At 38.2% G+C, this 12213-nt stretch overlaps 1 protein-coding gene across 1 annotated transcript in view; it reads left to right on the top strand.

Annotated features, from left to right (window-relative positions):
* megf11 (multiple EGF-like-domains 11) overlaps nucleotides 1–12213 on the top strand; it is a 73461-nt gene that overhangs the window by 13751 nt on the left and 47497 nt on the right. Inside the window, exons 2-5 of the mRNA XM_072385927.1 lie at nucleotides 4830–4960; nucleotides 8311–8425; nucleotides 9288–9389; nucleotides 9808–9908. Of these exons, the coding sequence (XP_072242028.1) occupies nucleotides 8319–8425; nucleotides 9288–9389; nucleotides 9808–9908 (310 nt within the window). The 5' untranslated portion in view covers nucleotides 4830–4960; nucleotides 8311–8318. The remainder of the gene's footprint in view (nucleotides 1–4829; nucleotides 4961–8310; nucleotides 8426–9287; nucleotides 9390–9807; nucleotides 9909–12213) is intronic.

Below are 12213 nucleotides of genomic sequence, written 5' to 3'. Positions count from 1 at the left end.
TCCTTTCCGTCTTCACTCTGCTTGGAAAATCTTGTGCAAAAGCTCTCAGCTAAAGCCATGTGAGATTTTCTGATACTAGACCCCATATTCTTGCAAATACGTTTAATTGCTAATGTCCATAACCATAACGAAGCAGCATTATATTTCCATTGTCCAGTCTGAGATTAGGAGATTGTGAAATTAATCCCTAACTGGATTGTGTGAAGATGACATTCCTAATCACTGGAGTGTAATAATAAAAAAGAGAGGTCAAATGTAAGACATTGCTTCCCTGGCTCCACTTGTATTGTCAGCATCACAGAGATTTCCTAAAATGCAGCGACAAACATTCTCTTGGGCCTCATAAATTCAGCACAGATGCCATTTTATAGCACATATTTGGTTTCTTTAAAGGGAGAAAAATTAAGCAAGAAATCAGGACAAACTAAAAGAGAAGGGGGGAAAAAACAAAAAGATGATACATTTAAACATTAAGCTGAAGTTCCAAATTATTATTAGGTTACTACATTTACAGTCACAATACATCTACAATATTAAGTCAGTTTTAGAAATGACAGTATGTACACTCATGTAAAAAAAAAAAAAAAACCACACCCTCTTTTCAATTCTAAGGTTTCACACATTAGGACGTGATTTAAAAATATAAGATAAGGTAAAAACAACAACATCAGATAAACAGCGTGGAATATTAAACTAACATCTTTACTGCCTCCATCAGACTTATTTGAGTAGGTAGCAGCCAGGTGCTGATAATTAAACCTCTATAAAAGCAGAAGTTGTGTTAGTATGTGTTAACATAATGCCAATGAAGAAAGATATCAGCAATGATTTTAGATAAGCATTTGTTGCTCCCCGTCAATAAGAGAAAGGTTATTAAGCCATTTACAAACTATTTGGAGTCCGTCATTCCACAGTGAGAAATATTATTAATTAATGAAAAACTATCAAGACAATTAGCAATCTTCCCAGGTGTGGACGTCCAAGCACGTTTATCCCAATATATAACCATGCAGTGCTCAGAGAAACTCCTTAAGATCTAATAGCCATGTCTCAGACTCTATAGCTTTCAGTTAGCATGTTAAATGTTAAACTTCATGACAGTACAATTAGAGGAGATAGCTTCTGCATCTGCAGAAAACACAAGACCTGAGACAAAGTCCTTTGGACAGGCAAAACTGTTATAGAGATGTTTGGTCATCATGCATAACACCATGTTTGGAGATAACCAAACACAGCATATCAGTTCAAAGACCTAATGCCAGCTGTCAAGCACAGTGGTGGAGGGATGATTATTTGGGCTTGTTCTGCAGCCACTGGACCTGGACGCTGGAGTCGACTATGAACTCCTCTGTATACCAACGTAATCTAGAGTGAAATGTGAGGCCATATGTCCGGCACCTGAAGCTTAGTTGAACCTTGGTCATTCAACAGGACAATGATCCCAAAAACATTCTATAATAGAATGGCTAAAAACAATAATCAAGGCATAGCAACGTTCCAGTCAAAGTCCAGACCTCAACGTGATTGAAATGCTGTGGTGGGACATTCACTGGGCTGTGCATAAACAAATACCCACAAACCTCAATGAATTGAAGCAACATTGTAAAGAATGGACCAGAGTTCCTCTACATCCACCTCAGTGACTGATAATATCATACAGAAAATGATGACATCAGATGAATGCTGCTCAAGGTGGTTCTACAAACTTTTAGTTACAGGTGAATACTTAAATAAATGATGACATACGGTAAAATACTGTGTTTTTGATGATCGGAGAATGTATTTATCTAATTTTAAAAACATTTGAAAGTTTGTTTCAATATTATATCTGGTAATGTATAACATAGAACTTAGAATCTTTTTCACATGACTGTACCCTGTTGTCATTTAACTTTTATTTTACCATTATTGCATAAAATAGTGTTTTGATATATAAATGAATAAACATAAACAATGTCTTACTCTTTGAGATGGGGCTAATTTTAACAATTATCTATTCAAATCGAGCTTTTAAATATACTTTTGGACATTAAGCAATAGCAACTTGGGATTTAGCTTTTATGTCAATGTCTTCTCCTTCTGGCCTCTATAATATGAGTAACTGAGAGTAAGTGAGATATGTGGCTGAAACCGGGGAAACCAGTGCCTATAATGCGCCACACCATGGCCTTTCTAATGAGGCCTGACTCTTAATGACTCAAAGCCACCAGTGAGAGACAGAGCTGGCCAGCAGTGGGGTTTATCTCATTGGCAGTCTGTGCTGTGTGGTTACACTGGTAACCTTTAGATCACTCCAAATTAGGTAGCTGCAGGAATCCCTCAGCAGCGATTACAAAACAGATTGAGAGGCTGGAAGAATTCTCATAAAAGTTAGCCCTGCGCCTGAATTCAGAGGTGGGATAATAGGATGATTGTGCCAAGACATGTGGCACAATGCAGCCTGACTGATCAGGAATTCTCTCACGGTGCTTCAGACAAGATGGCAATACCAAATGATGCTTCTATTGACTGGTTACAATTATGTAGAGGGAAATTAACACAAGCAAGAGTATAACCAAGCATTGTGGGAAAGCAAAGCTCTGAGATCAGCAGTTTGATTCCAAAGATGTAAGTTGAGCTTCCTTGTAGAAGTCAGTCATACCTGCTGAGAGTCACTCATGAGTACTGAAACTGGTCAGCCAGGGGATAGAGTGGATAATTGCATTGCATTTTAATGAGTCACACACTGAAGACCCGTGGTTTTAATCATTCAGATATCTCTGCTGATCGGCCGTTCACAAGAAAAGCTGGCTTTGCCTTATCTGAGGTAGGTGACCAATGATAAACATAGATGTGTGCGTCAAGATTCAGAAGTCCTTATCATGTTCACCACATCTTACATACAACTAGACTCTAGACACTGCCTCGTGTACTCTGTTGTTGTGCCAACATCAATAGCTTAAAAGAAGTTGCTATTTCAGCTTGTTTCAGTTTGCCTGCTGGTTCAGATGCTGCCACGCATCGACCAGGAGGGTTTCATAGTCTCAGTAATCAAAGTGGTGACAAACAGAAGAGAAACACATTTAGGGTGAATAAGGTCTCTGGAGAACCATTTGTCTGGTGTAAGTGAACACATTTCAAGTGAAAACAGAAAGATGCTGTTTTCAGGGTTTTCAGCAGACACAAGCAGGATGCTTGCAAGAGAGCTCCAATTGATAAGTGTCATATTGATCCAGCTTATGCAGTACTTTGTTCACACTTTCTGTATGCAGATGCAAGAGTGATAGATGTTCCTGTGACCCTGTGGGCCATTATTAAAAGATGGATTAAAAGAGGATTTTATTTGTCTTTTTAAAGAGACATTTAAATGTTAAAGCCCACACTAAAGAAAATAGCAAAAGATGTGCTCAGGCATGGCAAAATATCAGCGAGTTTCTTGTCCTTGACATTAAGATTGTAAAAGTCACTAATCTGCTTCTGACATAGTCTGTGCTGCAAATATATGATAACTTGCTGGAGGTGACAGATCTAAAAGGGATAGATTTGTCAAACCTCTTTCACTTTCAATCCAAATTTGCAGCTAGAGTTTGTTACATCTTTGCTGAAAACTACAATAAAGAAAGGGGGAATTCCTCTTCTGTGCAACCAAACCGTCTTGATGTTTTACATCAACAGTTCAATAAGTACACCATGAACATGAGGTATAAGGTTTTTGTCTGGAGGGTTTCGAGTCACATAAGAATTGGTCTCTAAATGTTTTTCTCCATTTTTCTATTTGTTGAAACATAATCACACAGAAAATATTTTACCATTTAAAAAAAAAAAAAAAAAATATATATATATATATATATATATATATATATATGCACATTGATCAATTACAAGAAATAATATAACCCTAAGCTTTGTCTATTTGTAACTGCTTGCTGTGTATACAATTGTATAAATAAATGAATGAGAACTCCAGTCAATCTCAGCCAAGTAATTCAGAGCTATTATGGTTGTCTCTATAATGATGTGCCTGATGTTGCATCAGTTTAAGTGCAATATAATGCTACCTTTTTGTAAATTAAAATTTATTCTGATTACCAAACAGAGTTCTACATATCAATTTATCTGTAAGTACAAAAAAAAAACAAAAACGATGAGTCTATCTACAATTTGTCATCGTTGTCTGCGTGTTCTGAGCCTTAGAAACAGTTTAATTACAAAAGAAAAAATGTTGAATTATTTATATAGCCAAGAACAAAAACATATATAATTTGGATCATCTTCTGTTTACATCTTAATTCAGGATTCACAGCAAATAAAGGGCAGACAAGTCTCAAACCTGCACTCTGACCCCCTTTGCGAGTGATTAGGAGCAGTGTAGTGTGAAAGAGGATAAACACATCAATGTTCTCGACATGCCTCCATTGTTATTGTAATAACCCTTGTGTAAGCTTTGTCATTGAGTATAGAAAAAGTGATCTTGTAACACAGTGGACAAGCCACTCGTAGTGTGTGAAGTGTGAACAGTTCACGGTGTCAGCCCCTCTTGAGTTTATGTAGGCTTTTATATTTGTGGCTAACTGTGTGCGTGTGTGTGTGGGTGTATGTGTGTGTGTCTGTGGAAAGCAGGTGGGTGGGAAGCTGAAAAACACAATGAGATCTGTATGGCCATATGTGGAGGCTGTGCAGAGTAAACTGGCCTTTCAGGAGCAGCTTTTGTGAACTGTCTGCCTGTTGAGATTCTTGATCCCATAAGAAATGTATGAGTTTGTGTGCGTGAATCCTTGTGAGAGCCAGCATGGAAGCTTGTGTCTTCAGTGTGTCATCATAAGCTCATTATTTTTTCTTTTCTCCTGCAGATCTGTGACCTGCCATCACCTTTCTCTGCAAGTGTGCGTGTCTGAGCGCAGCAGTACTTCTGTCACTTTGTGCTTCCAGGGCCGCAACAGCAGTCATAAAAAACCCCAGGGACCAAAGGCTGTAAGATTGGGTGAGCTTAAGGCCATGCGTCTCTGGCTATTACATCCGTCACTGTCTCTTTAAGGGCACTGTGGCACTTAATTTGCTTTCATCAATATAACAACTACTCATTTCATTCTACCGCATGCTTAGAAAAATACAAATTTTATCTCTTGGCCTTATGCCTCATGCTTGTGACAGAGGTTCAACTCAAAGGTTTAAAAAAAATGGACAAATTTGGAGGTATTCCACTTGTCCAGAGTCATTTAGAGAAATCAGAGTGGTGGTCTAATCACGGAAGGAATGAAAGCTATCTAGCCATCAAGAAGTGTCCCTGTGGTATTTAACAGGATTCTTTCCGAGAAAGGCCTTGATATGAAAGCAACTGTAGCCGGTAACGTGTGTATTTTGATTAATCATCCTGTTAAGGAAATGAACATGACTTCAACCTCTGTCCATTCAGATGAGCTGCCACTTAGAGGAAGTGGAGTTCTGATTGATTTTCCTTCACATGTGAGTGAGCTACATGTGGCTATAAATGCAGGAGATTACCTGAACATGTGAATGCCTGTGTCACTGAATAACATCACTCAGAAATATTGAGCACATGCTTACAACACACAGAAGCACATGCAGGTCACACACCTAATAAACACACCCTCACTTGTGTGTATTATCAAATTTTACAAGATTCCTTCAGATTTGTTCTCATGTGTTTGTTGTTTATTATATACTGTACACGTTTTTTTTTTTCACCCTCTAAAGGCCACATCACCATATAGATTACAATACTTGGAAGTTACATTACTGCAAATGTCATTCAGGCATTATATGAAATATGATGTGTCAGTTATATATGTTTTACCATGCATTGTTTATCTTATATAATGATATATGAAGGTGAGGCCTGCACATGTGAATCCATCACTGTCATATCAGCTTATCCTATTCTGTATGCTCTTACTCTCCCTATAGATCTTATAGAAAGATCCTGCTGGGCTCTGTAGGCGTTTGCCAAACAGAACACATCTGCTTTTTCTGAAGGTCTCAATAAAGGTGTCAAACAGCAGTCAGTGTTAAACATAGTTACACATCTTTTGATCCTAGCCTAAGAACTACATGAAAAATAGTATCACATTTTTAGGCGATTCACTTTGCTTGCCCTTTAGGAGTAAGTTTACCATTTTTCAAGATATGAGATTAACCCTTTGTTAAGATGATACCTCTGTGAAATAGTTCATGTTGGCTGTCTTCCTCTTTTGAGCCTGCAAGTGGTGAATCTGACTGATATCAATAGAAACTATGCAATCTAAACTGGATAAAAATTCATAAAATATACACGTGCTTCATTAGCAATGAAACTAGCACTTAGAACCATAAATGTGTCAAGAAATGTTCATTGAAGTCACACAATCTTGTGAGAAGTTAAATTAATTAGCATTTTTACATGACACTAGAGCAATACAAGTTGTTGTGTTAGACCAAAACAAGACTACATGTAAAGTACATGTAAACTTTGTAATCTGAGCAAAATCCTATAAAATCAACCCTCTTAAAACCAGGCTAATACACATAGATGATGTGTTCGGAGTTTGAATCACACCTGCATGCATTCACTCAATGAGGATCAAATGGGCCAAGGTGCTCTGTACGTGCCCTGAAATTGAATCTTTTTGTGAAAAAATTCAGCTAAATTTCCAATAAAACTGCTATCAAACTGCAACATTTTTCAGTTCATTTTGTTAGATGGCTAAATGTGTCGCACATTGTGTGACTGAATAGCAGCCCATTAAATCTATGCGTTAACTTGCAGTCAAAGCATTTCCACACTGTCACTTTGCTCAGTCACAATCCTGACTTTCACAGCTTCATCTGAAAAAATCATCACAAGACAACCTCTGTGCACAAGACAACACAGCTATGCTTACATGTGCAATGATCTCCCTCAGAAACGGTTCAACGTGGCAGAATGTCTTGAAAATGTCATGTCAAAACACTGTCCACGGTGTTGTTGTTTCCGACATACTGTCTGTCAGTAACTCTGTTAACTGGGACAAGGATGGTGGTCCAATTAAATAGCCAGGTCGAACTCTAACTGGAGCTCAGCTCAGCTTCACATGTAACTGTGCTGATTTACTCTGAAATGATGTGCACAAGTGTTGGATTTCCAGTCATTTTTCTTTAAGCTCCTCTGAACAGTGTGCTTTCATTTCTATGGCAGTCATGTTACAAGCCAAAAGTATAGTATATAGTATATATATCAGTTATAACTTGAAAAGCGTTCATAAATCACTTTTGTCTCATCCTGGTTGGGTTTATCTAATTAAATCACTTGGTTACAGTTAGAGCTCAAAACAACTAGGAGACAATTATGATACGATCATGTTCAGGGTTAAATTACATTCTTATTGCAGCATGACCATCACCATGGATATCATTTTTAACTTTTCACATGCAGTTGCACTCTTGACCACTAGAGGTTGTATGTTCTTAAAACGTCATTGCCTGCACTTCCCAGATTCGCTAAGAAGCTCTTAAGAGCTTTTTCAGTTCACCTTGTATTCCTTGTATTCATTGTTGGTTGTTGGTTCATTGTTGGTTGTTTAGGCCTGCATGAAATAATGTCCCATGGGGTCGTTTCTTGGAGAAGGACAGTTTCCTTATAGATACTCTGAATACATCTTTGTTAAAAACAATTTAATCCCCCCCCCCCCCAACACTTCTGAAAGACAGTGAGAATCTGTCTTGTTTTGGCTCAACAATACTTCTGTAAATTTAGGCGTCCTATAGAAATAAGACTATAGAAAACCCTATAAAACTTGTTTGTTGCATATTTAGTTTTTCATCTTTGTTTCCAGTGGAAATGAATAAAGGAAGGTAGAAAATGATATGAAACAACTGTTATCAGGATTCACACTGGCTCCTAAACATTTTTTGGAGCTAAGAGCTAGCTAGATATTCTCCACAAGAAGTCTGGTTCAAATGTTGCACATTTTTCTGTTCTTACATGCGTCTCCTCAAGGGCATGCCCAGAAAACTGCAGGACTGCAGTGCACATGTGAAAACGACATAATTAACTATTAAAGTATTTTGAAGAGCTTTGCTCATGGTGTATTTTTATAAGTCACATTAAAAGATAAAACAAGCCAGTAAGTGGTGGTCGGCAGATTTTTACCCTTATTCCAGAATTTTTGCTAAGCCTGTGCTATTTGTGCCATGCTTTTAGTTACTTTGATCTTCTTATCCAACTCTGTGTGCACGAGTATACAGAACATCCCAAAGTGTCACATGCTGCTTGTCAAAAAACTTATTTTCAAAAAGCCAGGATTAGAGTTGACCCATACATCAACCATATATTTTTCTTTCCTGCTCCCTTCTCAGAGAGAAGGATGGGGTCACCCGTTGCCATGTTGGCTTGGTTCTTCATTCTAGGCCTCACCGCCAAGGTGTTGAGTCTCAATCCTGATGACCCTAATGTCTGCAGCCACTGGGAGAGGTGAGCATGTAGCTCCTTGTGTTTACCACAGTACACAAAGTTTTAGTTGGTAGTAATCTGAGAGTGCAGTTTCCCTGTAATGACATCAGTTGTTGGATCTTTTTCAGCGTATTTGCTTGTAAGTATAGTTTCCAATCTGGGGGCCATACAGAAGTATTGATCTCTCATGGCTTTAGTCACAGCTTAATAGCTGATAAAAGGGAGGAGTTGCAGCTTCAAATAGAATATGTAGGCATACTATCATCCCAATCAATCACCATAGCCATTGGGCCTGAATAATAACTAGCTGTGTTGGGCAGTGTCACTTATGACAAAGTAAGCTGGAATGATTTCTGTCCTTAATACAAAGAGGCAGCACAAAAATTGTGAAGATGTGTTATCTGGATTATTGCCTGACCAAGGTGGGGATATTTAAGAATTAGGGTTCCACCTTGTTGGCATCAGAATTAATTATTTAGGGGAGTCCTTTTGTTGTTTTAATGTCCTCCAGTTTCCCCAGATCCATTTGGCTGTATGTGTCATTTACATTGAATTTATTTGCATATCAAAGTCAATGTATTACAAGTCCTGTACCTTAATATCTCCAAGAACCACAGACAACTATTCTCCCGGCTACATTCACTGTAACTTCAGCAATGTCTCTAAGTTTTAAGAACCTTTACTTACCCTAAAGTTTAAAAGGGAAAAGTGCCTTTGATAGAATTGTTAAAGACTCTTAGATTACAAAGGTGGAATGGTAATGGGGGCTTCGCTTAATGAAGCATTTTAAGTGGGAAACTTAGTGGGAGTAAAGAAGAATTTCCTCATAAATGATAAGATGGTAAAGCACGGTCCTTCTGTCTTCTACGCATTTGTCTTTCAGCTATGCCGTGACTGTCCAGGAATCCTATGCTCACCCGTTTGACCAGATCTATTACACCAGATGCACAGACATCCTTAACTGGTTTAAATGCACAAGACACAGGTAATTTTGGAAGAATCTCCCTATTTATTCTGTTTCATTCTTTTAATGTTAGATCATTGCTGTGACCAAAATTATAGCCAAGTCTATATAAACAGCAATAAATGTCTTGATCTAGTGGCTGACTGAGAAAGGGTCAGATGACTTATACAATGATCATCTTAAGTTGAAGATGCTGATATATTATGATTACTTTCTCAAGGTTTATAGTGCACATCTGTATACATGCACACAGATATTCACATCCCTAATGCTGGTTTTTATGTGGATGACAGAACACTTCTCACATATAGTTCTTTTTCTTAGCTGTTATCACTAACAACACAGTATCAAGTAACTTTTATGTTCTTTATGTTTTCTGCCCTTCAGAGAGGGTCTCTCTTTACATCACGTAGCTGTCTGTGTGTGTCTAATTTTCCAGGATCAGCTATAAGACGGCTTACCGGCGGGGAGTGAGGACCATGTATAGGCGCCGCTCACAGTGTTGTCCTGGTTACTTTGAGAGCGGAGACTTGTGTGTTCGTGAGTATCATTTTTAAAAATCATTTGTCCTCGCTCATGTCATTTCAAGTTATATCTGCAAGATGCTCTCTGAAAAAAAGTAAATATTAGGACTGATTGTCACTGTGGGTGGCCTGCAGATAAAGCCCACCGGGCCACTACCGCTCCCTGCTTCTATTCTCTTTCTGACACTGAACTATTGCCTTCTCTGTTAGTGTACCACCATCTGTGTGAATTTATTAGGTTTGAGGTGATTTGGCATGATCTAATAAGATGGCACACTATTTTATATCATAGCCTACTTCCTGCTTTGCTCTTCCAGCAAGCGCAGTTTAATTGAAATTGTATAACAATGACAAGAATTAACGAGTCAAGAAGGTGTTGGTTAGAGACAGAGGAGCTATAGCACCCAACATAAAACTGCAGCAGAATTCAATAACTTCAAAAGAGCAGAAGCCTTGAAAATTGGACTGTAGCAACATACTGATAACAATCCTTCAATGTCATATTTTATAGCTTCATTAATGGTCTTTGACTTCTATTTCTACTTCCTCACATTATACTGAATATTTCTGCAGGTTGGTCAAATAAAGACAGAACATATTATAGTAGCCTCAGAGAGTTGTGATTTTGAAATCCTCGCCTTACCTTATGTTTTATTCTCTTTAGAATATCTAGAATTCGTCTTTCTAGAATTGCACTTTAATACTTTCCTACATCTTATGCAGCATGAGGGGGTTTCTGATACAATGACTGCAGCCATGTTGGTTTGCTCTTTGACCACGGCTGAGCTTGTCCTTGTCAAGGCTTTGATCGCCTCAGGGCAGCCGTTCCCCAGGAAACTGGCGAGCAAAGAGTACATGCCGTTGTGATTATATGGTGGTCTTAAGGAATGAGGTGTAGACTGATCAATAATGCATTCACTAACCATTTAACTGGCAGTGGAGGCATTGGTTTATTAATAGGTTTTTCAGGGTGTTAAACAGGTGAATCTGCAAACTGAGGAGATGTCTCTAAAATTAGACCTTGTCATTACATGATAGGTTTTGCTTTCATATTATGTGCCACCCACCCTTTTAACCCAGCATCTTTTAGGTGAGGTGTGGAAACCACATTGATGGGGGCCAAAAGGGCAGTGTTTGCTTTCTGCTGCCTTTGCAAACTGTTCTCCTTTAATCCTTGCACACTCACCACCAGGATTAAAAGATTTGTTCTCCCGAGCAGTTCTGCACGCAGTGACAAACGGGGACATTATAGAGTAAATCGACCCAAAATTAACTCAAGTCATCTATTTCAAGACATTTTGTTGTATACTGAGAGGAAAATAACCCTCTACTCATGGTGAGTCTGTTTCATTAGAAGTCAGAAATGCTTCAAGAGTGTTTGCCTGTCTGCTTTTTTTCCCTTCCATTTTGTCATATGGCACCAAATCAGCACTTACATTAGCTCCAACGAGAGGTGGCTAAATGAATCTGGGGATGTTGAGACCGCAAATGAACCAAAATTGTTACACAAACACACAAAAGGAAATTGCCTCTGACACTAAATCAGCACATTATCATCAAGGTTAGTCTTCTCACTTTGGTTGTTGTTTTGCTTCATTCTATCCTTTTGTAAGTGATTGTTTAATTTTCTCAAGGTGCTCTATCATAAGTTGAACTTTGATCTGCTTCTCTTTAATTAGTGATTTAAGTTTCCAACTAGAGGCCTTTATTATTTCTTTGACCTTTGATCCGTCGTAAGTCATTACCTTAATACGTTACCAAGCTATGAAGAGGATGTAAGGAACTAATTTCCCTCCTCATAAGCATGATTATTACACTTGCATGAACAAATGAGAGGACCCTGCTAATGACAACAGGTTGTAACATCTTCAGAGGCTGACAGGCTCTGCAGGGCTACAAGTCGTTTTTTTTTTTTCTTCTTTACAAAGCATTAAGGCCAGATGAGTCCTGCATGACTTGTGCCTGTCCACGACTTTGACATGATTGAAAACTGAGTTTGGCTGTAGAATTAGTTTGGTTAAGTTTCACATTTGCATTTTGATGATCTTCAGGATGATGAGATTTTTTGCTTCAGAAAGGCTCCTGTGCCTTTGATTCCTTTTTCATTTTGGCTTTGTTGAGTTTTTTTTTTTTTTTTTTTAATGCTTCAAAGACATAGTTATAAAGTAAGTCATCTCTGCGTTCGACACAGGCTTGTAGAAGAACCAGGGAGATGTTTGATGTGTCCTGTTGGTATCTCTCTCACACGGATTTAAACACCAGCTACATTTTTCTCTTCTCTCTCCAAAACAATTACCAAATTACCAACAATTACCAACCAG

This window comes from Leuresthes tenuis, unplaced genomic scaffold (genome assembly GCF_036924035.1).
Source record: "Leuresthes tenuis unplaced genomic scaffold, fLeuTen1.0.hap1 SCAF_5, whole genome shotgun sequence".
Taxonomy (NCBI): domain Eukaryota; kingdom Metazoa; phylum Chordata; class Actinopteri; order Atheriniformes; family Atherinopsidae; genus Leuresthes; species Leuresthes tenuis.
This window is presented reverse-complemented; position numbering and strand designations above follow the sequence as displayed.